Source organism: Astatotilapia calliptera, chromosome 12, assembly GCF_964374335.1.
Source record: "Astatotilapia calliptera chromosome 12, fAstCal68.1, whole genome shotgun sequence".
Taxonomy (NCBI): domain Eukaryota; kingdom Metazoa; phylum Chordata; class Actinopteri; order Cichliformes; family Cichlidae; genus Astatotilapia; species Astatotilapia calliptera.
The window spans coordinates 19,163,259-19,189,976 of record NC_137433.1 but is presented as its reverse complement, the minus strand read 5'-3'; the positions used below and the strand labels follow the sequence as shown (position 1 = coordinate 19,189,976).

Genomic DNA, 26,718 nt, shown 5'->3' with positions numbered 1-26,718 from the left:
AGTCCATCTTTGCGATTTGCTTTCCTTTTATGAAAGGCCATCAGCTCCTAGGAGATTAGCGTGGGGAAAGTGAGACTTGCCAGTAAATCAGTTGGGAGAAAGGGGATTACTTTGGGGGATGCAGTTAATCCAACTGGTAGAAACTGGAGAAGAGAGGAAAAGGTAGGGATCGAGATGGCGAGAAAAAAGATTATTATGAAAGCAAAACAGGAAGCGATAAAATAAATAAATAAGGTGCCAATAAATAAACTTGATTTACATGAATTGAACAGAGTCACGTGGTGGTTTGTCACTCACAGTTAGCCAAAATCCACCATTCTACATGTTTCATTAAGGCCTGAATTTTGTAATCAGAACAATTTAGCAAACTAGCATGAGTAGAATTAACTTAAATTTCAATTGGATTGAAAAAAATAAAAGAATCCATCCATCCCATTTTCTCATTGAGATCTGTATTGTAGGGGCCTGGAACCAATCCCAGCTGACATTTAACGATGTCATTAATTGTTTTCTATTTTTAGGCAATTAAATGTGAACCTGTATACTGACTGTCCAGCCAGACCAATGAAGCGTGTAATGTTTCTATAGAGCCTGCACAAGACTGATTCAGCTAAGACTCTATTGAATGGTACTCCCTGGTAATTTATCATAATTTATTCATTTGTGTCTCTTTAAATTTGATATTTCTGATTTGTCAAAATTTCATCATTATCACATCTCCAAAAGATAAAATAAAATTTTTTAATAAAATTCCTTAGCCTTTGGCCATACCATCATCATGCTCTTGTCAATTCACTGGAACATCTTGCTCCCTGAAAAAAAAAAAAGCCAGACAATATGGAGAGCAATGAGTAGTCCTGTGTGTCAGGAAATAAGACTGGCTCCAAGTATTAAACTGACTATGATGTGTCCAGGGAGCAGGATCAGGCCTGTATAAAGACGGTTCACCCAAACTCTGGGCTCCACTGGACTCTTCATCTACCCCTAGTACAGCCATTCACCATAACTAAACAGACCAACAACTCTGCTTTCAAGTGTATTTAATGGGTCACATCTTGAAAATTAGGATTTCTAAAGCACTATTCACCACCCATGGTCTGGTGTTTTCTTTAATACGGTCTATGGAAGCTTAATTTGCACAGCAGAATCATATTTAAATATGCTTCTAGTTTCCATTGGACTGTATCTAGAGGCTATGGCATCAGTATGTCCAAACAGCCCAAACAACAACTTAAATCACATAAATGATTGAAATAAACGGCTGCTAAAAGCCTTTAATCCTCTCTAACTTGTTAAGCCCCCTAACTTAATTAGCTGAATGAAAGGTAATGTCCCAGTAGTATTGCCCCTACATCACACCCACGTCCTTCATTAAATTACAGTCAGATGTTGGGCAAGACTGGGTAAAGCCTTCTTTTATGCCCCTGCCAAGGCACTGTAAGCCACAGAACTGGAGGTTAGTCAAGACTTTGTTTTCATAAGGAGTTGTTTCACAGTGTTACATCTTTGCATCTGGACATACGGTAATTTAGCTTACATGAAAAATTTCCCCTGGGGAAGATTCATCTCATCTTATCTGTTTTGTGTTACTGAGCCAGCAAATGCAAAAGTATTTGGTAAGCAAGCTGATCCTCTAGGCAAGAATGGAGCAGTGGTCTGACCTCTATGGTCCGTGATCGACAGCAATTAAGTGGATCACCGGTTGTTTATGCCTGCCACATAATTAACCCCTGACCTTGGACACCCATACTTTCTTGGAAGTAATCATGCTATTCGTAATAGTGGTTAGAGTTCCTCTGGGACAGGCTGGTACTGATATCTTGTGATTCATAGCGGTGCTGTAAATGTTTGATCTGATACTGAAAATAGATTGCAATCGATGGGTGAAAAAAACGTAGAAACCCCCCAAAAAACAAGCATATAACCAGTGTGGTAAAATACTAATGTCTTTAGTTAATGGGCTATGTACCAGTGAGGAAGTTACAAGAACAAGAATTTCATGTCTGATGATGATTATTTATAGTTTTCAGTTCTTTCAACTAAAGAACATACAGCAGCAACAGTAGATTATGTTATCATTCAGTGGCAAAGGTAGTTTATGTGATATTATATACGGCGCAGGTCAAGCTAGAGGCACGGCACTACTTCAGTTTTGATAAGAACAACATATCTCATGCTGCTCTTGCAATCATGCAATGGTCTTGCTTACTTCTTTTGTGAAAATACATGTATCCCATCTCCCACACGGTTGTTTGAATGTTATGCATCTGCTCATATCTCAGTGGAAAAAATACACCACCCATTGAGCTTTAAGTGCAGATTTAAGGCTTAGTTGTTATGCCAATTATAAAATCTAAATGCATGATATTATTTTTCTGCCTGCATTTCAACCTAGAGGTCTTGATTAAATAAGCTTTAGCATATACTCAGAAACATTATACATGTATGCACATATTGTAAATACAGTAGTTATGTAGAACTTTTTCTTTTTGTGGATTTTTTGGTGGAAACTTCTATAATCCTTTTGTGCCAACAGGTCTCCAGAAATGCATCTTTGTATATGGACCGTCATCTTTGGATGTTGGGTTTGCAAAGTCCCAGTCCGGTGAAATGTGTCTAGTCTATGCTACATGAAGCAAAGACAAGCCCTGTCTTTCCAAGTTGAGTCAGCGATAGAAGACAGAACAAGGAAGTGCCTGTCTCCACTGTCAGTCTGTGCTGTCAGTCTATCCTTTCCTTAGTCATGTGAAGTGACTATCACCACAAAAGGCAGAATTTCTATTAAGGGTCTGATGAAGTCAGTCAACCAGTTAAAAGAGAAACTTCATCCGATGCGTCTGTGAAACGTGTAGTCGCAGTAATATAGTTAAGATGCTGTTATTCGATTCTCAGCAGCATACCGGTTTTATTGATGACTAAAAAACTTCTCATCTCATCCCAGCTTGTTTTCACAGTGGTGCACATGTGGCGTATGTGTCAGGGGAGATGATGATGCATGAAGCTGTGAATGCAGGATTAAGAATAGTGTATTCCAAGGACATGCTTTTTGAAGTGGGATTAGCCTACTGAGAAGTTATTCACAGCAGCACTCCAGAAGCCCTGGAAAAGGTGTCTTAGGATGCACTGCAGAGGTTTAAGTATCTGAGAAGCAAAACACTCATCATTTTGAAGATATGCAGACTGGGGGGCTCTGCCGAAACTGGGATGTGCAGAATGTGAAGAGCCCTCAGCCTGGAGGAAGAATGACACTCAGAGTAAGGCCTTAAGTGTCATTTTAAGCTTACAGATGGAGCCTCCACAGCAGATGTGTGAAGGGAATACTGATGAAATTTGGAACAAAAGAGTCTAATCCACAAGCTCCTTAATGTTACTCAGGTACACTTGCTAGAATGCTTAAATGACATGAACGGAAAAGGTAAAAGGAGATGATGGGCAAAGAGGGAAAATCAGAAGAGACATGTACTCTTACAAGGCTACTTTCTGCTCTTATATCTACTTACAAGGTCACAAAAATACTACAAAAGCTCTTTTTTTTTTTTTTTTTTTTTTTTGTTATAAAGACGGTTCACCCAAACTCTGGGCTCCACTGGACTCTTCATCTACCCCTAGTACAGCCATTCACCATAACTAAACAGACCAACAACTCTGCTTTCAAGTGTATTTAATGGGTCACATCTTGAAAATTAGGATTTCTAAAGCACTATTCACCACCCATGGTCTGGTGTTTTAATACAGAACAAATAAAAATGAAGTGGGAACTGGTGATATCTACCTAACTGGACTACTCATACTCAGTTTCATGTATTATTGATTTCTTCAAAATCAATAAAACAACAGCCAATTTCTCTCCATGAAAAATATAAATTAATACATAAATAAAGGCAGCGTGTGGCATTATTGCAAAGTGGAAACATTTAAGAACGACTGTAACTCAACCACGCAGTGTCAGACCACATAAAGTTACAGATGACGTTCACCAAATGGTGAGAGGAAATGTTGATGAAAGTGGTTAATGCTCTGCTGACTCAATAAGTGCAGAGTTCCGAACCTCCTTTGGGATTAACATCAGCTGGGAGCTTTGTTGTGTAGTTTTCCATGGCTGTTTTTGAGCCGTACATCACCTTATCTCAGATGGTCTGGTGTAAAGCCACCGGTGGACTCTGGACCAGTGGAGTGACAATTCATGTTTCTCTATCCATCAGTCTAAAAGACAAGTCTGGGTTTGGTGAATGCCAGGGAAACATTATTTGCCTGACTGCATTGTGCAGATTGTAACATTTGGTGTATTAGAGATAATCCTATTGGGATGTTTTTCTAAGATTGGCCTGAAGCCCCTTAGTTCCAGTGAAAGGAAATCTTAATTCTTCAGCTTACCACAGCATTTTGGACAATCTCATGCTTTCAACTTTGTGGGAACAGTTTGGGGAAAGCCCTTTTCTGTTTGAGCATGACTGTGCCCCAGTGCGCAAAGCAAAGTACATAAAAGTGTGGTTGGATGAGTTTGGTGTAGAACTTGGCTGCCCAATACGGAGCCCTAACCCTAACCCCATAAGAAAAATGTGATAAACTAGTAATGAGACTGTGAGCTAGGCTCTCTTGTCCAACATCAACTCTATATTATTGGCTATGAGTTTAGAATCATGGGTTATCCAAGCTCCGGTGGGTGCCCAGTCCTTTTGTCCACAGTGTATTTCTAAACCTAAAGTGATACGTAAGCTAGTACAACAACACAGAATGTGCTTAAAAAAATCAAAAATCATAACCAGCGGTAACAATTCACAGGAGCACAGGCAGCAAGACAAACAATCCAGATGGGGAGCAGGCAGAAGGGGAAGTCTACAAACTGACCGAATGTCACAGACAAAAAAATCACACTAGGGGAAAAAAGACAGAACAATATTGAAAAACTTGTCAAACAGGACAACCTCACAGTAAAGTTGAAGTTGGGGCCCTGGGGTGAATGAGTGACTGACTGGACACAAGGATGTAATAACCAGATAGACAAAAGGTGCAGAAGAAAACAGAGGTAAGACTAACCAAGGTGAGGGCGAACAACTTATACTGAATGAAAACAACAATTCACATCCTGACACAGGCTTGCTGACTGTGGTGAAGCAATTTTTCAGTTTCTTTAGTAATGGCTGTCACATCTGACAGTCAGTGAACAACGATGGTCAATGACAATGTCCGTTAGCCAAACCCTCTTTTTAACATCACTGACAACCTCAATTCTTTAAGATATAAAGACAAATTACTGTGCTGATTTCCAGCTCCACTGGAGTAGCTTTGAGTGATTACCAACTGCCACTCAGTTCATCCTGCCTAAAACAACTCCTCTCCCTTTGAGCTCCCTATCTGTATTTTTAATTGGCTGCCCCTCTCCTGACAGTGCTTGTGAGCACTGTTGCTATGAAGGTGAGGAAAACAAAGTGTTAAGCCACTAAAACAGGATTTCTCTTTTTGTAATAGAAAATTGCAAATTTTCATATTCCTACAGTGCACACATGTATAAGCCATCTCACCCAGAATATAAGAATTGACAGCACAAACCGAGTAAGGCCATGGCCATAAAATTATTAGTGCATTGAGGCTCTTTGGCTCATTGAGATACTAGACATCCCGAGGCTTTGAGCATATATATTCCCCATTAACTGACAAATTTAGCTTTGCATAGTCGCATTTAGCACATCTCGGATTTTTTAAATATATCTAACTAAAAAGTATTCAGAAATGAAAAAGTAATTTCTTCCTCTTTGCTGAATAAGCTGATTCAAGGTCAAAATGTATCTCTTATTTGCTGCTTTCAAAGAATTCAGCAGCATTGTATTACCCAACTTTTTATCTCACTGCAGATATTAAAACTATATTTGAACCATTTCTGTCGCTATCTAAAATTTGGTCGGCCTTCTTTTTCAAATGTCAGGTCCATTCTGCTGTCCTACACGACAACAATTTCTTGGTGCAAGTCCAATTTTCCTTGTGGTAGTGGCACAGCATCCTATATCCCATGTACCCTCCCTGTACGCTGGTGGTGTTATTACTATTGTCATTACCCCACTTGGCTCCTTTAATGCAAATACACATTTCTTATTTTCTTTGCTTTTTGTTTTAAGATTAATCATGGATTATTATCATCATCATCATCATCATATGCCAAACTATTATTTTAATGGAAACATGACTGTTTCTGGCAAATTTCTCAGTTATTAGTTATTGTGATATTTGAAAAATAAAACATGCCAAGAAAAATTTTAGATGATTACCAAACTCATCTGGGAATCATGCCTGTTCTAAATGTTGCGCCACTCTCTAAGGAAAACAATTGGTAGAAGAAGCAGAATTAATGAACTGAGGACCTTGGATATAATACTGTTATAACAGTGATTTTTTTAACTTACTGATTTTCTTACTTAATTATTCTTTGTTTGTTTTTTACATTGTCAAATAGAAAAAAGTCCAGTGAATGACCAACCTGGGTGAAATGAAAGCATTTATAAAACAGTGAAAGGCACTTCCAGCTTTGTGAATAAGTGCTTTCAGCAGAGAGAAGTTTGACACTAATATTTTTGACTTATTTGAATTTTGACCCTTTTCTGACATAATTATGTCTCTAACACAACCATGATTGCTTTACTAAAAAAAAACATTACCACTGTCATTTATTCATTTAACATCATCAAAAAGAAATACATCACGATATCACCATGTTATGGTTTAAATGCTCCACATTCTCATGACCATGAATGTAATATCTTTTATGTGTCACACTGAATGAACTCCACCTGCAGGAAAATAACACTGACACTGATTTGGCCCACACTGACCATCCTGAAATAATGCAGCTCTAGTCAAGCACAACATTTATCAGTGTTTTGTTTGGGCTGGCACTGGCAGCCAAAAGCCCTGGGTAGAATGGAGTCTGACTATTTTCGCCATCTGGGATTTGGAATTGCATCTCTATTTATGCTTTGGCCAACCGCCAACATGGCCCATCTTTACTGCAGAGGCCAGGAGGCGCCAACGCAGCTCAACTGACTGAGGGGGCCTCACACAATTAGGCCCTGGTAACAGCTCGTTCACTAACAACTCCTCTGCAGAAACGATAAACCAGGTGAATGCGTGCACAGCGCTGCAAACAAAGAAAATAGAAATGCCCAAACACCTTTGCAGCTTTACTCATCTCATTATTTTTCACCTGTTTCTTTTCATAACATCCACAGATCACATTTCCAAGGCTGTTTTTTTTCGTAGTTTTGTTTCCTTCTTCACATTTTCTCATTTAATCTCAATGCACTAAGTTAAGAAAATACAGGCCCTGACAAACCCATCCTGAGCTTTCAAAGCAGTGAAATGCTCTATCAGTACTGTTAAAGGAGATGTAACCAACTGTAGGTCACCAGCAGATCTTCCGGGCTTCAGTTACCCTGGTAACCCTCTGATGTATTTACCACCTTGTCTTATATCAATCAGCAGCATCCTTTCCACTCATTGGTAGTCGCTTCAGTTATTCATCTGCACGTTGAGAAAAGTTTAACTCGGGACCTGCCAGCTTCACATCGCCAGCAGGTATTTCCCCTGTTGTCACATGAAGTTGAAGAACGTCACTGTGCATCGCGTCTTGTGTGGATGCCCCTGATGGTCGGCAGATTTTGTAGATTCTTCAGCTTTTTATGTATTTACTATGTTTTGTTAAGTTGTAACTTCAGTTTTATTTAATGCACAGTTTGTTTTTGTACTGTCTGTACTGATTCAAATACCAATTCTTTATTTTTTTTTAACTTTGTGAGTAATGCTTGTAAAAAGTGACATAAAGAACTGCCAAAGTGACAGGAAACACTAGAAGGTTATGTTTCTCTTACAGCACTGCACTTCAGGCCACTAGTCTGACCATTTTACAAAGCTTCACCTTCCTCAAGGCATTCTGTGCAGTTATATTTTGTTTTAACAGCAATGTTATGCTGTGCTGTAATTTTGCTGGCAAAGCACCAGCTCACTGAAGACATGTGGGCGAGGTGAGGTATCACAATTATATGATTTCAGGCCATGGTGCTAAATATGTATAGTATAAAATGTCCATAAAACATAACAAGGATCAGGGGCCAAAAATATCTAGCGTCTAGCGCTATTCTATGTATTCAATAAACCTGAGGAAAAACATCTGTCAGTTTGATCTACCACGCAGGCAACTCCACCTTAAAGGCTAAGTAAAATACTGGTGTCAGAGGCACAGAAAAAGCGCTCCTAAACACCTTGATTCTAGCTTGTTTCCCCAGCTTGTTATCCAAACTGCCCTCTGACAGAGGCGAGATAGGGTCAGCTCCTCCAGGAATGAAGAGACAGAGACAGCAGGATACCCAAGGAAATAGACATTTGAAGTACAAGGCTCATCTTTGGCCGGGTTTCCCTCTTTGTGAAATCATGCCGACACACACCCACAACACACACACACAAAGTATAGACTCAATAAAAGCCAACCAGAAAAGTATATACATTTTTTGTGCTTGTTTTTTGTTGGCTCTTATTAGAGTATAGTTTACAAAACTGCAAAGTGTGTTACATGTGTTCCACTTTATGACTTGACCTGTCTACGATCTGCCTGTCTGTCTAATACTTATTGAGGATTCAGTCCACTAACAATGAAAAGTCCCCAAAGAATCACTCACTTATACTATAAGGAGAAAAAGACAATAAAATAAAATCAAGTCATACAAACAAAAGGCTTTGGCAGTCAAAACATAGTCAATACATATTGATTTCTGGGCGCAGGTATACAAGAAATTCATTCAACCAGTTTCTGAGAATCACTGCTCTTGTGTAGCAAAACTATCTTCCCACTCACCTACATGTTCTTTACAAACAGAGGACCCTTGAGGGAAACCAAAGGGAGACACAAATGGTATTAACCTTCAACAAAGTAACGTTATAAAACTGAGACTTAAATTAGATGCAACGTCAGGAGTTACCCAAAGAATGGTGAAAATAGCTTCTACTACAAAAGCATTAATGTGTATGTAAAGACGGTTGCATCACATAAAACGATGCCCTACTCATGTTCAATGTCCTGCAAAATACAAATGAAGGGGAGTAGTTTTGTCACTATCACTGGTGTTACTGTTATTACGGCGATGAAGACACAGATGGGTTTTGGTTTTACACACATGTAATGAACTGTGCAGCTCCCACAGACTATCTATAGACTAGATTAACTGGAAAAACCCATACAGGGAGTGATTCCTTTAGAGAGCCCACGGTTAGCTCAGACATCGACTCATTTCATTTTCATTTCACAGAGAAAAGACCTTTTTCTTTTCTAAATGTCTCAATCTTTTCAACCAAACCCTGTGCGTAGGGCTTGGAAGCAAATCTGCCGTACGTAACAACCACCAATTGCTCAATCATGGTGCACCATTGTGGAATATTACTGTTGAGTTACAATACTCACACTGTAGCCCAAAAACAGTAATGGAAGAGAATGTGTGTATTTATTTATTGTAAAAGCTGGAATAGCACCAATACAAAATGACAGAAAAATGTAAACTCACAAATGCTGTTGTAAAGGTAGAGGTTGAAAAACTGAAACATTGAAACAAATGTACACATGTAAATTCTTATTAACCTATGAATCCTCTCAGTTATTATTCCTACAGCTTTTTTCCAAATTGTTATTTGGAACCAGAAAGCAAATAAAAACTGTCAGTAACACACACACTACTCAAACTGGGTGAGTTTCCACCAACTCTGGATTTGACCGAAGCCTCCTCACATGCCAAGTGTAACTTCATAAAGCAGGAGACGAATGCCTTATCTGAACAGTGGAAATAATCACACATCTGTCAAGTAAGCTAGTGTTGGTTATATTACAAAAATGACACACATCTGCTTCTAGTACGCCATTTACACAGAAACCCCATGAGTGGCTTATTCACCAGGAGCCCATCAGCCACTCTGAAGAAGCCACTGTCACACTCAGCAAGTCCAAGACAGCTAGTCTGCTACAGGCAACACACACACAAACACACACACTCTCATGGTTCCATCATTTCAGGACATTACACTAACTTACAGTCATATTCTGGAGACTTAGCCTATCCATAAGCAGTTCCCTGATGCTAACAATAACCTAAAAATAAAACTACCCAAGCCTTAAACCAAGTCCTTATAACCCCATGCAATGAGTTTGATTCTAGGTATTTGCCTTTTAAACTCTAAAAGTAAAGCTGATGCCACAATGGGATTATGTAAAACACATTTATGCCGCTAAACACACGCACTACTTGTGTATGGCATGCTAACATAAAAAATGTATTTTATTCTTTGGTTTATTTTTCCTTTACTGATTGCTTCCCTCCCTCAAGAACAATATAGTGGACACAGGTAGGACGATACAGACATTCTCTTTTGCTTTCAAATTTCATACAATCTACCATTTTAGATGTTCATCTGTATTTATTCACACAGAAGAAAAAGAACATAGAAGACATCACAATGTTGGGTTTACTGACACCAGTTATTGAAGTCTGTAAAGAGGAATTCTACTGTTTGATGCTTAAAGGAAAAAAAAGACCAAATGTGCAGTAAGCCGAAACAAAACGACTGCTGGCCCACAGGCAGAGCAATCTTTTTATTTTGATCTACAGGCACGCTCTTTGCTGATCATCGGCGTCTGTCGGTTTGGCTCTGTGCTTGTGGTCACTTCTTTGAATGTCTGCTGGACATACAGACCCTTCCCCCAGGATCCTCTACACTCATCTCAGCCTGTAAACGCAGCTTTCCAGCCACAGACTGTGAGCAGTGGGTGGGCTGTGAGACTGAATGTAATGTTGAGACGGTGTCAGGAAATGGCAGCGTTTCCCACACAGCTCTGTATCGCAGCAATCTAACAACAGGGAGAAGCTCGAAGCTGGAGGTGTTCACAGTGGTTCTGAGGCCACTTTGTAGTGGTAGGACACATTGTTTTTGAGATCTTTGATACAATGATGAATTTGGGAAGACAGAAAAACTTAACTTTATTGGCATATTGACAAGCAGACTGGAATAAAGCGTCACAAATGTCTTGCCTTCGTCCTTTGAACACATATACAAGTTTTAGTGAGAAAAACAAAGTGGTGCTACAAGTTAGTCATGCTAATTTATTCATATAAAAATAACTGCAGTGCAGATTAGCATAATTTCAGTGAAATTTCAAGCATGTTGTAACACTGAGGCTGTTAAGACGAAACCAATTTATAGCTACAAGTACAGACCTCAGGCACTGTGACTAAATCCATGCCTCTGTTTATTTTGAAAACAGATGAACTTTCTATGGACAAAGTACTTTTTCAACAAACTTTTTCACTGACTTAAGTTGCACTTAAATCTATCATAATCCATTTAACTAAGCCTGCCCTGAAAACACTTATTTTTTTAGACTTGAAGTGCAAATCTGCCCTTAAACATAATTCAGCTATACTGCTTATATGATCTAAGACAGTAAGTGGATTTCTGCATGCGACCGACTTTCCCCTGGAGCGATAAACAAAATAGCAACTGTACTTTGTGAAGCTGATTTTGTGGACGCAGAGACAATTTGGAGCATCATTTGCTGGAAATATGGGCCTATTTGCTGGTTAGAAGTGTTTCTGTTTGATTAAATAAAATCCACTGTGGACAAAAAACATATGCACAGTCCACGTGTTCGACACTCGTACCTCTCCCGGGAGTCCCAGCAGTGACGGCGTTAACATTATTGATGAGGTGTAAAGCCCAAGCATATGTAGATCTATTAATGATGTGATGCTTGCTCGAAACTTGAATAAAAGTTTCCTTTTATTTGAATAAAACATGTGTGTGAGCATCTAGCAACTTTGACATGCAGAGTTAAAGAGGCAGGGATCAAACCGCTAACCTCCTGATTATTAGACAGCCTGTTCTACCTCCTGAGCCACAGCTGGCTGATCCTTTTTATTCTAATATCTCTTAAAAAACATTATGCTGGTTGTTTAATCCTGAGTGTGATGCTCAGGTTGTGTTTATCATTTAAACACAGCCACAAAAGGCTAAGAAAGTCTTCGTGTGTCATTCTGATGTTTGCTGAAGTCACTTTAATAGTGCAGCCTCACAATTTGAAGGAGATAACAGCTGCTTCAATCTTGGCGAGAGCCCACCAGACCTGCTCTGCCTCACTTTACTGTACTCTCTCAGTGCTCTCTGCAGGAGGCTTTCTATTTTCCCCTCTCTGCCATCACAAAATGCTGTAGATGTGCAGTTACAGGCTCACCTCCCGCGATGCCAAGGCAGGTAACTGGAGTGCTGCTAAGGTGAAGGGGTGCTGTGCTGTAGCTGACAAGCACAAGCTGTTGTTGTAGTCAAATAACCACTGTCATTTACTCATTCATGCTGCCTCGGGTTTTAGTGCTGTTATCTTAGGCAGTAAATTGAGCACAAAAAAACAGACAAGGGTGAAAAAGTCACATCTTCGTTTTTCTTTTTGGAAAATCAAACTGGAAAGGTGGAGAGCCTGAGGACAGACACACAAGAATCACACAACAAACAAATAAGTAATGATCTCCGGATGCCTCCTCACTCGCTCCGAAATACACTAATCAGGTCAATAAATGGGCTACGAGACATACCATGCAGAGGGAGTTATGGAGTCTCTTTTTTTCTTCATGTGCTGATGAAAGTCAGTCTTCGTTCAGCCCCATGGTGAACTAACTAACAGTAATGGTTCCCTGCGGCTTTACATCAGGCCACAGCCATAAACAGTGGCTGATTATTTTGTGGCAAGAGGTTTGCGAGGTGGCGGGTCTAGGATTATAGGAATACGATACATGAACAAATAAAGGGGTTGAATAAAAATAACTAAAGCTTTTCACAATTTTTTCCACCAATCAATCTGGATCTGTTGGTGTCTTATAGAAAGAAAGGAAAGAAAGCCAAAGAAACATATTGATCCACGAGCACGAGGTGGCAACTATTGAAAGGACCTGCAGGCTATGAAAGATTGGAGGAAGATCGAATGAGAAAGAGAGCACTTACCATCTAAGAGACAGTTTAGCCCAATTACTCTGTTAATTCTTTTATCTTTCTTTTTTAAACAGGGTCTTTATTCAGTACATTTCTGCTTGAAAAGCACTTTATCTACTGCCTTTAACTTTGGATTTTTCAAAAGCAGGCATCACTGCATCACATCAAATGATTGTTTTAGTAAACTAAAGATAAAACATGTATGTTACGCATGACTTTCTCACAACTTTCTTAGAGCAGGAATAAAAATGCCTACAGTTTATACAACATTTGTCCTTGACGGACTGAGAACGTGTGCTCTAAAAATGATCTGCAACCTCACGACGTCTGAGGCAATCAGTCCCAATCTTCACACTGTGACAGCTCATTACGGCGCTTGGCTACTTGCCCAATAAGGCTGCATTTGTTCTCCTGTCACCACAGGGACATGACACCACACTATCTGAAAGATGAATGACTTTGTGATGATAATGACTATAATAATAAAAGCAATGACACTAACCAAAGGAAAGCCACGGCTTTCAGACGAGATTGAGACAGACTAAGAATTGCTTTAAAACCCAACTTAATGCAATCACAATAAAATTCACCTCATCTTTGACAGGCCAGAGACAAAATACTCTATCTTTTACTTTCATATGACGTGGCTGAGTGAAATCAAGCTTGTCAAACTTTGTGTTAACTGCACAGTTAGTGTGCCAGCACGCTGTCATCACCTTCAGCAGTGATACTTGAACATCTGACCTGAATGTGAAAATCTCATCACCTCAGGAAGAGTCGAAAACATCTAAGTTCTAAAAATAAGAAATGTAATTTAAAATAAAAAAGCAAATTTGTCTGAAAAACTTGGAGTTGCCTCTGTGCAACTATTTCTTTTCCATTTTTGGTCATAATAAATAAAACATTACTTTATTTTAGTCATTAGAAGTCCACAAAGGAGGCTTATCTAGGATATGCTCATTGGCTGCAGACTTGTGACTTAGAACCAATGAGTGCGCAGATTGACCCCTCATCCTCGCATCCAGTTTCAAAACGCCAACGACTGTGAAAATGCTTTTCTCAAGGCTTCAAAATGGGACAAACCAAATGTCACAAGTGATAAAAGCTGTCACTGCTAACATTGAGCATGTAGAAATAGTTTCCAAAGAGCACCCACTCTTTACGCTACCTGCACTGCAATGTTTCTGCCACAAAAACTGTTGAGCCCAGTGGCTGCGAGAAGAAGTGTGGGGGGCATAACACTGAATACTGCAACATAATCACCTCGTCATGAAGCCGTGTGGCACAAACAGAATAACCGCACAAAGAGAAAAGCTACAACGGCAAGAAAGCACTAAAAGGTTAACTACATTTTCATACAATAATGGATGACTTAGCCTACCATAATTAATTTCCTTTTTTTAATATGTAATCAACAGGAGCAGCAGACTAATACGATATGTCAGCTTAACAGTAGCTTTAAATTAAAACTTCTGCTAAACTATTAAAATATCCCCTGTGCTTAGGCAAAGGTAATACAATCAATTTATTTTATTATCGCTTTATAGCTATCTACCAAACTAGTGACTAGGGGATCTCCCATCTGTTCATCTTTCCTTAACTGCTAGTTCAATTTATAGTCAAGACTCTGGCTACAACCTAGATGGGTCACCGGTCGATCAGAGGGTCAACACAGAGACACAGACAAACGTTTAGTCTCATATCCACACCTAACAATTAATCGAGCATGTCTTTGAACTAGTTGAGGGCAAACCTAACTCAACATAATAAGTCACCGGTTAACCAGGAGGTTTGGAATCAATAACCTTTTTTCTCTTAACCAGTGAACTAACCCAGTATCAAATACTGCATTTTTCCCCTTCACTACATTAACTGTGAATAACTCAAACTTTCTGATAAAACTGTCCACCAGTAATGAAATGTTTCATACATTTTCCAAATTGTGAAGGTGCACAATATACCTTTCAGCTTATCGTGCATTAAAGCCAGTATCTTACCATTATTAAGCCAGCTAAACTGTCATTATACGTGTCGCTTTATAATTTAATTGCAGGAATTACCCAGAAACAGATTTGCTTATTAATGTCTCCCTCCTGTCTCTCTCACGACTCTCTGCCATTCAGACGATGTCCATGAGTAAAATTGGCAGACTTTAATGTGTATTCAGACTGTATCGAATCAGTTTCCCACCACCCCAGGGCATAATAGGAAACAATAACTGAATTATGACATGAATGATAGCCAATTGCTCACAGTTCAGGCTGGAGACAAACTCGATGACATAACATTGATCTACTGACTCCTTCTATTTCCTTTTCTGTTTTATGCCTGACACTGACCAGTGCAGCATAAAAAACTATTTCTTTTATGAGTTAAAAAACCCCACATTTCTGTCTTTTTTAACCTTGGCGCACATTTTTTGTTAGGCGTTGGTTAACATCTCACCATGCTCTCTCGCTCTCTCTCTCTCTCTCTACAAATCCTCTCTCTTACAAACTAAGAAGGAGCCATCATGCCACACGGTTTGCACCATGATACATTAAAGCCATTACTTACAAGCACACCGGCAGTGAAGGACAACTGTGTTATGCAGGCTAATACAATGCTCAGCCAAGCACACGCAGAGGCAGGAAAGCCACAGAACTTGGCCTATATATCATACTGCGGGATTTAGCAAGATTTTGGCACACACAGAGAAAGCTATATGCTACGTCTAAATCACGGGAGTCAGTCGAAAAGTGAAAATGTAAAGGTCTGCATTAATTGTCTGCTGATACAATTATTATGTCCATCAATTTATTTTCTTTTGCTTATACAATTTAGGGTCACAATTGTGCTGGTGCTAATCCCAGCTGCTATAGGACAATAGTTGGGGTACATGGTAGACAGGCTGTCAACCTACTGACGGCTAACAGAGAGACAGAAAGACATTCACAGATACAGCAAGTTTAGAATCATCAATCAGCCTAACGCACATTTAGTTGTACTAATTCGTTTGTACCCCTCAGGTATAAAAAGCCGATGGGGTATTGTCACCCTGCCTGAGGGGCAGGTGGGCGCGCACTGTGGACACTGAAATGGGATAACTCGAGAATGAAGTGAGTGAAAGAGTTTCAAATTGACACAACTGTGCATCTACAAAAACATCTCAAATGTGGGAAAATCTCAGTGACCTCAGACTCAGGGACAAGAGGTAAGGTTTTCTGAAAATCTTGTGAGTGCGATAACGCAAGAAGGACGTCACTTGGGATTTTTAAAAAATTGATACGATTGGTGCATCTCCTAAAAATGTCAGACAACTCAGTCAGAGTGACTGAGTTCAAGGTCAGAGGTCAATGTTTCTGAAAATTACCTTTCTAACTAATACAATAGGCACATCTACTAGGAGGCTGAGGGGTAGCACCCGTGGCCACTAGTTTTATTGTTTGAAAGTATTTAGTTTTAGTTCTGTTTTTATTTAGTTTAACACAATTTATTTTTCTAGGTTTTTAGTTTATTCTTTGTGGGTTCTGTCCTCCAAGGTTAACTAGGAACAAACATAAACAAAACATCCTAACGCTTCACAGAAGGGCCTTAGCTGGCCATTTGCTTTAAACTCAGGACCTTCTTGCTGTGAGGCAACGGTGCTAACCAACACACCACCATGCTACCTCACATTTGTTATGTATGACTTTTCATTTTCAAATAAATAGTCTAATTTGCTCAGCTTTAGCGGTCCTATTTAATAACAGACTATTTTTTGTAAGAGCAGCTACAAGTATTATTAACATTTTTGTTATTACATTGACTGCAAAAACTGCTGAGACTACCAAGAATACTTAAAGCGAAACAGACTCATTCTTTCAGAACAGATATTGGATCTAAACAATAGCTGAATGAAGCTTTGAAACGTGAATTGATGCATGTTGCTGTTCAAAGAAAAATAATTATATATCTGACTTGCTCGGTCTCAATAATAGTTTAAGGCTCGATAGTGTTGGTCACACCCAAATGTGCTTGTACCCCATGATTGCAGTCATTAATTATCCTTGTCCCCATATTCCAGGTGCTAGTTTAAGAGTTCAAAAGGTCAGTTCCTAAGACAGCATAAATTGTGCATGGGATGAGAACAGTGTTCCCAGTCTAACATACTGTCGAGAGTTATCTCACAGGCAGCACAAACCCTCTGACACCAACCTTTATTAAGAGCATGCTCAACAAAAGGAAGCAAGCTCAGCGCTTCCTTTCTCTCCTGAACTCACTATCATTTTGCTGAACTCGTCCTTTCACCAGGAATTTACTTTTTGTCAGCTTTTCAACATCTGTTCACTGCTCAAGGTTATTATTTGACTCCTGTTAGAAAATCGTTATGATCAAACAGACCAATCATTCTTCCTGGTAATGCCATAAAAGAGACACAGAGGCCTTGCAAACCTTTTGACTTTATATTAAGTTCCGTAATCGTTCGAGACACTTTAAATAAGGGATAGGGAAGAGGCTGGTCCAACTTACTGTGTTGGCAGTGAACTCCGCTGAAACCTGGTAGACACTTGCACACATAACCAATGAAGGTATCACCCCTGTAGGTCTCACTGATCTCACACGTTCCTCTGTTGTGGCAAGGGTTTGGATGGCAAGGACCTGCACAGAAAAAAGAAGAATACAGACACCGATGATGGGGGTGGCTTTTAAAAAAATTTTTTTTAACTGTACACACAAGAGCAAATTGCAGCAGATAATATTCCACAATAATTTTGGTATATGATACAAAAGTGTACTTAGACATCATTATCCAGCCAGTAGTCTAATAAACTAAACAATGGGTGTCCCATTAAACACATCTACAGTTTTTAATAGCACACAATAACACACAAAGTTTTAATACATAAGGTATTCTGGGAGACATCGTGAGGTGGTGTTTAAGTAAAACTGCTTGACAGGAGAAACTGAGGATGAAAGGAGTGTCGGGAGAGTCTGTCTTTCAGTGACTGCTGCTGGTGTCTGTTGTCTAGAGGGCGGCCCAAGGCACCGTCTAGAAATCACTGAATGTGTCCCCTCCAGGAAGGCAACACTTCATTCTCACAGTGCTAAGCGAAAAGCACAGACTAGCTGCAAGGTAAAATGGAGCACCACCATCTATGCACTGAAATGTACCCACGGCGTCACCCACGCATACGTACACACACAGATCCTCACACAAATAAGTCGAGTTTTGACTAAGCAGTTACTTAAATTTGAAACAAGATTATTATTATTTTGAATTAATGAAAAGTGGCCATTGTTGTGAACAATTCACCAGTTTTAAGAGTTTCTGTTCATGCGTCCCCCAAAATGGAGAATCGTTATTAATACTGTACTGAATTTGTACTTCACAGAGCAAAATAATAGTCTCTGAAGAAGTGATTGCTCAAGTGATTGCCACTGTGAAAGTACTGCTGCTGTCCTGAATACTAGGGGCAGGCTAGCCAACCTCTGAGGGTTTGAACAATATAAGGTATAGTCTAAAGTTGTGAATGTGCAGCAGAATGGCCAGCACAAACGCACTGTCTTTAATAGTTATAAATATATTGGTGCAAAAAACATTTTAAAAAGGTCACATGATGTTCTTATTTTGCTCCAATGTACATTAAATTGTTAACTCCAATGACTGCAATGGCTTTTTTATTGAGATACTTGTTGCCCTTTGGTGTTCCAAAGTACTTTTGTGACACAAAAGCATTACCAAAAGACAGAAACATTGTTTGAATTTCAGAAAATTGTAGCAAATTTACTCTACTAATAAACTGAGGCAATCCTTTAAGTCACTTCATTTGTATTGGAACATACTGTTTTCTGCATAGTTTGCTTCAGTGGATGTTTTTATTGCTTTCAGTGCTGTGCAAATGACCTCCACCAATAAAATCTGTCCATTTGGTTGAAGTTACCCCATGTTGTGCACAGATAACCGCAGTTCAGCATTCCTACAGAAAATCAAACGCTTATGCTGTACCCTGTGTGAGGGTCAGTGCTGCTCAGAACACAAAAGGCTCCTATGAGCCAAACACTAATTTGCAAGGGAATTCATATTCATAGCCACAAATCACATGTATTCATGCTGTGTAAACAAAACCCCATTCATCATTACCATTGTTTTCTCATCAATATTTGGGTGCACAGAACACTGGGAAGCTTCGCCACTACAGAATTCATGCTTTGGGATTTAAGCAAACAATAGAATGAATTTCAATAAAACAAGCAAAAAAAAAAAAAGAAAAAAAAGAAAACGCCTCAAAGTTACGCCGGTAATGATTAATAACTCTGTTGGAGCATGATTCTTTCCATGTTTGTTGCTGTTTTTTCTTTCTTCTTTTTGTTTTTGTTCTCGTTATGGTACCTCTTTGCAACCCATAATGATAACTAAGGTTATGAATAAAAATTATTATAACAAAACCTGCTGTGTATGATACAGCAATGAATTAATTAACTGCCAATGCCCACAAAACTGTGACATTCAAAATCTTTCATGAACTAGCCTGCAGAATGAGGCAAAATGTTAATGATGACGCCTAGATGCAAGCTTGTAGGTTTCATAACTCAAAAACCTGCCAATATCTGTCTAATCTTTTATACATTGAGTTGTACAACTGCACTGAGTCTGTCAAAACTTTGCAGATTGATGGGGCGTGTTCGTTGCTCACCTAGTGATGTGTGCGCACCGTGCACTTAGGCTGAATTCTTACAGTGGTCGCCCAGGCTTGCATCCACCCCAGACTCCTTGCTGCATGTCAACCCTCGTCACCCACGCCTACACCCAGGCATCTGGGTGCTAGCTAGGTACATGTCAATTGATCATTTATTGTAAAATGTAATGTTTAGATTAAATCTTATTATAAACCACAAAATCATTGTTTGCCTGTCCGCAAACTCCTCCTACAGGATCACAAGTACAGCAACCAAATACGGGAGACATCTTTAGCCAATGAAGGTTCTTATCTATATCATGACATTGTCATGTTGCCAATCAACCAGCTACCAAAGGGCTTAAAGGACCCATGTTTAGCATTTGCGCAACTAAAGCAGCTTATAAAAGCATGATTTTGATTTAATTTATATCCAGAAAAATTCAAATGTAGTATATTATAATACGACCATGTTACCTGTGAACCAGTTAATTGATATTTATATAATGGAGCAGCAACTGAGCTTTGTAAGGGACCCATAAAAATGGGCTAATTTTAGTACAGTATTTATTTTTTTGAATCTATTTATCTTTCATGCTTTTTAATCTATAAACAAGAGCTACCACATTGCCAACAGCATGAACTGACTGCACAATCTGCATTTAGTAATGATATCTAACATGACTCTAAAGTTTCAAAAAGCCTGCTGAGAAAAGAACTAGCAAATCCGAATTCTTTTCATCAGCATGCCCTTGTAAGTTTCCTATCTTGTGATGCAATTTCTATTCCAGTCATTTTACAGTCATATCTTAGAGTTGACAGGGAAACTGTGCTTTGACAGGTCTCTTATTTCATTTTAAGCGATGGGAAACAAGAAGAAGTCTCAAGGGTGAGAATCTCATGCCCTCTTAAGTCAGTTTGACAAATTAGCAGCCATGAGCACAACATTTGACAACGTCAAGTAAAAAGCTGCAGCCTTAAATTGTTTACTATATCAACGGGGCAACCATTTCACACTAGCCCCAACCCATAAAAAGAATAGGAAAAAAAATGAAGTAAATAAACAAATAAATACAAAATCACTACCGACCCTATTATTGTTCTCTCACTGGAATTAGTAGGCCTCTAGGTGTGAATTTCAAATGAGGTAATCCTATCGAAGTCATACTATTTCAAATCCTGGACCTGTATTAGTAATAATCAGAGTGGTGGATAATCAGTTGAACAGAGGCTTGTATAATAGCTTTCACAGAGGACCTGCTCACTGTGAGAAAGGGGGTTGACAGGTTTCAGGGCTCTTTTGATGTAATGATCTGTAGTCGCACCATGCTGTACTGACAGCATCCCTAATGGCAAGTGCATAAAACAGAAAAAGTGGGGACAAAAGGAGGTAGTGAGAGAGAAAAGAGGGAGGGAATGGTTTCTCAGTTAGTGTGTTAGAGAGATACAAAGAGTGTTCAGTATGACATCTACATTTGATTTCATAATTTCTGTCAAAAAAAAAAGAAAAACAGGAAGAAAAAAAAAACGCCCCAGTGTGCCGGAAATTAAGCAAACTTTTGTATGGTATGAGTTCAAAATAAGCCAAAAACTGAGGAACTGCAGAACTGTTATGAGTCAGGATCAAATGCCACATCACATTAGCACACATACAAAAATCTGACATCCACTTAGCATATAATATCAAAAACTGTTCATCTGAGAGAGAGCAAATTGTCTCGCCAGTGGAAAACACCACATGAAAATTGCAACAGCTACTTTCGTGCCCTCGGTGGGCTGAGACTGACACAATTTTTCAGAAACTTACAAAAAACATGAACCAAAACAAAACCGCGTTCCGTTTCTAATTTCTTGGGAAAATAATAGTTACAAAAACATTTTTAAAAAAAGAAATAAGTTAGTTTATAGTCTCCAAACTTTTCAACTAAGAGGATGATGATTTTCATTAAGAAAGAAGTGTTTTTTAATGCTATAAACAAAAAAAGAAAGAAATCCCTTATTCACTCCAACAGCTGCCCATTTCTAGAAAGGATTAAGTACTGGGAGCCATGATGGAAGCAACAGAGAGGAAAAACCAAACACTACTTAGAGAAAAGAAGCAACTTTCCAAGGAAAGGCGAGGGAGTAAACATGGTGTGCCATTAAATTGTGTTTTCTTCACACAAACACACACCATGTACCATTTAAGTTGTGTGTTGCTGATTGCTGGAAAGTATTAGCTGCTAATGCTTCTACTACAGTGGCTTGCAAAAGTATTCGGCCCCCTTAAACTTTTCCACATTGTCACATCCACAAACAGCCACAAACATGAATCAATTTTATTGGAATTCCACGTGAAAGACCAATACAAAGTGGTGTACACGTGAGAAGTGGAACGAAAATCATACATGATTCCAAACATTTTTTACAAATAAATAACTGAAAAGTGGGGTGTGCTTAATTATTCAGCCCCCTTTGCTCTGAGTGCAGTCAGTTGCCCATAGACATTGCCTGATGAGTGCTAATGATTAAATAGAGTGCACCTGTGTGTAATCTAATGTACACACGGGTATTCACAGACGCGGACTACACCTTTCTTGGCTGCTGCCTCAAAGCACATTGTGCGCTGTCTATCTTGCGTGCTGCACAATATCGTTTATTATTTAGTATCTACTGATATCTACTGCTAGCTAGTTTATTGTGATGGTGCCGTTTTTTTTATTATGTTGCTCTTTGTTGTTTGCTTTCTCTTCTGTTTTTTTTCTCCATACAGGTGACCCAGGTGTTTTGTTTTTTTTGTTTGTTTGTTTTTTTCTTTCTTCCCCCCCTTCTCACCGTCTCTTCTCCCCTTTGGTTTTCTTTCTCTCCCTCTCTTTCTTTCATTCTTTCTCCCTGTCCTATCCCCCAGTCATGTCTGTCCCGTTTGTAGCAACTGAAAATAAAATAAATTCATAATTATAATAAAGGTCAATCAAATGGACCAATATGGCAAGGCCATGATGATCCACTTGGTAAAATAAATCCGCTTGGCATCTTTCTTGGCCTTAAGACAACAATTCTGATGGCTAAAGATCCAAACGGGACACAAAAAAAAAAAAAGAAAAAAAAAGAAAGTAAAGCTTGTTCAGCAGCAGTGATGACATTCAAATAGGAGGAATTACACCTTAAGATGAATTTGTTATAATTGCATTACTCACTGTATTTTTAGCACAATAATAAATCTTTACAGATTAATAGTAACTATCCTAACACTGCGGGTAATGCAAGGAGGAAACACTGGGAGCTTTCTTGGGAATTTAAATGTTAGCTGCTGCCCTGCTGTACAAACCAAGACTTGCATAGTGATTGATGCAAGCCTGTGTTGTGTCCAGCATGGGCATTGTGATTTCCTTTCTGACTGCAAAGAGAGGCCAATCAATCAGCTGTGAAATCCTGACCAGTGGTTAAACACAGGAAAGCATCCTTTGTTTCCTTGCAGATCAATCACAGAGATTTGACATTTTCAGGCTTAAGGCTACGTATGTGCTCTGTCACAGTTGCTGTCACAAGCATTAGCTCACCCCCAAATGTATAAGAATTCAGGCATTTGGGAGACAGTATTTCATGCTTTGCACATACTCTGCTTAGCCTGAAAGAAGTGACACAGCTAATAATAATGGTAGCAGTCAATTTTTAGAAAGCACAGATGAGCTGCAAAGCTTGAGGTATTAATAGTCAGTTGAATTTATATGGACATGAATGAACCCAGCCCCTTCCTCATTATGTTTTTTTCTAGACTCAAAGAGAACAACATGTACAATCTGAATAATATATTAAAGCTTTTTCAAAGAAAATTAAATCCAAGATAAAGGAAAGATATCTTCTAGGAAGGGGTGACTATGGCTCAGGTGGCAGAGCAGATCAGCTACTGATTGGAAGGTTGGTGGTTCAATTCCTGGCTCCCCCAGTCTGCATGCCAAATATCCTTGGGCAAGATACTAACCCCAAATTGCCTTCCGATGCGTTCATCGGAGTGTGAACGTGTGTGAATGTTTATTAGTTGCACTTGAGTCTAGAAGTGCTGGTATGAGTGGGGGTGAATGAGGCATGTTGTATGCAGTGCTTTGAGTACTCCAGGAGAGTAGATGTATAAGAATCAGTCCATTTACCATATCTTCCTACTGCTTGTTGGGTTACATGCATTGTTTAGGGTTATGAGCAGGTCGGGCAAAGTATTGTCTCCATGTGACATATTTCTGCTGATCCCAGGGAAAAAGTTACTGTGCAGCAACATGGGAGGAAATGCTTTTAATCTGGCACCACACATATTAGTACGCAACTCCTGATGTTTTTGACAGCAACACCGAGCAGCCCTTACCCTGCTTAGATCAGCAACTGCTATTAAAAAAGTGAAATTTGGTAGACATTTAAATAACAAAACTGAAATGCCTGTGTGACTGTCAACTCTGAATTTTAGTTCCAATTTTGCCATCTTAAACAGTTCCCAGTTAACAATGACAAGCCAGGATTCAACCACACGGTTAGGCTTTCATAATATCTTTAAAGAAAACACACACACATGCACACACACGCACACATTTTACCTGCCTCAAGAGTATGAAATTTACATTTAAGCTCTTCAGCTCAGAAGCTGCACCCTGCTACTTTGCTGAGACATCTGATATGCCCTAATTGCGTCAAATGTATTTTAACCTAGCCTTTTTGTATGATGACTTTACTGGCTCATGGGCTCATGGTCACTGCATCCATCCTGCATTTCAACTGATGGAAGCTGGCACTGCACAAACAATATTACATCGAGGCTCTCAGCGTGAGCCGCCGGACGGTTGGGCTTTTAGTGAGTCTTTGGCCTTTTGTTCTCCCGTGCCCTTCCCACTCTGCCATTTCCGCCCATCAGGATTTGACAATGTCAGACAAATACACTTGAAGGTAAAAGTAGTAAGACTCGCGCAGCAACAAAAATGCTTTGGAATATGTCACTCAAAAGAAGAGGTCACATTGAAGACCACCATCCTTCTAGAAAGATCCAAAGAAAAGCGGAAATGAAGGCTGTCTTGTCAGAGACTAAATGCCATGAAAATGTCAGAGCCGTACCTTTTCTCGCAGGGGTCTCTTAAAAAAACATGAAACTTTCTAAAAACTCCAATGTTTATTAGCAAAATCTAAATTATATATGTTAAATAAAATTCCCAGTCTACCAATAACATTTCTGAAAATGTGACAAAGGCTGGCTCTAACTTGTTCACTGGAGAGCTAATATTCAACTTTCTACTTGGCAAATGTTAGTTTTACAATTAAATATGCTCAAATATGCTTCTTCGGTCTCAGTAGTATCCATGGTATTTTGACTGCACATACTGCAACCGCTGAGATTGTGCAATAAAGGTTTGGCGAACAGAATTCAGAAAATATATAGTTTTCTTGTTAAAGTTTAATTTATGCAGCCCCTGCAATTAGTAATGGAAGTAAAAAGGCCTTAAAAGTTTAAATTCCTCCAACCGAGGCAGATCAAAGAACAGCCGTGTCCGTGTGGTTTTTTTGATGAAATTGGTTTTGCTCATAAAACACATCAGGTGCTTAATAAACGATACTTTTATAGAATAAACTCACTGCTTTAAAGGGAAGCCGTGTAGATAACTTGGCAGTATTCATACACTGCCAAATAACCATAATAACCAAACACAGCAAACAATATCCCCCTTTGTATGAATGGAGACAAAGTATGAAAGCTGTGTAGAGTAAGGATATGAAATGCTGTGAAATAGCAGCTGATTTGCTAAATTCTTCAAACTTGTCATGAGCACTTTGGCCTTCCTCATCACTCTGTCCTATTTTCTGTCTCGGTCCAGTTCCAGGTCAGTGGTCACAAGTCAAACCTAATTCAGTTCATTTTCTTACTCCATAATTATTTTTTCTTGCCGTGTTCTCGCTGCTCTGATCTGAAGTGAGTATAATACACGAAAAGTTGCTTTGAAATGCTTTAGGAAAAAAGGATTTACAATAGGTATTTGTGCAAAGAGCAAGATGCTGATGCCAAAAAGTAGTTTATACAGCAGGCAAACCTATTTTAGTAGCAAAAGTAGACAGCAGTCACTGCACTGGACTTACATATTCCCTTGAGACGCCTGTGAAGTTTGTCTATTGTGTCACATTCTTTGCATTGCTGCAGCAAAGTACTTTGATTCCTGTAGTATTATGTCTAATCTAAATAAATCATTCTTTTTTTAACCTACTTGATCTCCAACAAACCAGCAGGGATTAACATTAATGAAAGAAACATAGACAAAGACAATTACTGTAGATGTTGAGGATGCAACGAAAGAGGAATTATATATTCAGCTGCAGTACTTCCCGAGGATGTGAAGTGACATTTTAATTACATCACTGATGAAGATAAATCAGGTTCTTGTTTACTGTTGTCCTCTGTGGTCTTGCTTTTGTAATAAAACTCTTGTTACATTAGTTATTTCAATAATCAGAAGCAGTACTTTGGAATACCAAATATGCTACCTTAAAAATATGATTTTAACATCTATATGATAATTCAGAGATAAGTACTTTAGCATCTATTGGAGCCAGCAAAAAAAGAATACACTCAGTCCACTCCATAGGGAGTGAATACAATGTACATCAAGACTGATGCTAATGGCATGTATTTATGGATGCACTGCATTAACTCTAGAATAAGCATATTGGAATTGCTATGGATTAATGCTGCTTTTAAGTAAATGGATTGTAAAATCAGCACTCACACACAAGGAAAAAAAACACCCTGAGAAATATGATAAAGGCTCAGGTATCCACCATATTTCATTTCCACTGAAAAACAGTCATGCAAAAGCAATCAGTGGACCAAATTGGACTGTGAGCTCAATCTCAAAACTCTGTACTAGACAAAGACAAGACATTTCTCAGATTCACACTATTAGAGGAAGTTTAAATAGGACTGCCTTATGAAGTGAAATGCTAAATGATGTAATCATGACTGTTTCTGGCCCGGCATGAGCAGGGAATCAATGCAGGAATTAGACTCAGGAGTAATGAAGGAAGGACGAGGCTTGGCTCGTTCCATTTCTCTATCTCCCCCTCTACACAC

General features: G+C 39.0%; 1 protein-coding gene across 3 annotated transcripts in view; it reads right to left on the bottom strand.

The window, feature by feature from the left end:
- Positions 1-26,718, bottom strand: part of edil3a (EGF like and discoidin domains 3a) — a 130,817-nt gene that overhangs the window by 70,491 nt on the left and 33,608 nt on the right. For all 3 annotated transcript variants that reach the window (XM_026188922.2, XM_026188921.2, XM_080309138.1), the window contains one exon: positions 17,497-17,625. In XM_026188922.2, the coding sequence (XP_026044707.1) occupies positions 17,497-17,625 (129 nt within the window). The remainder of the gene's footprint in view (positions 1-17,496; positions 17,626-26,718) is intronic.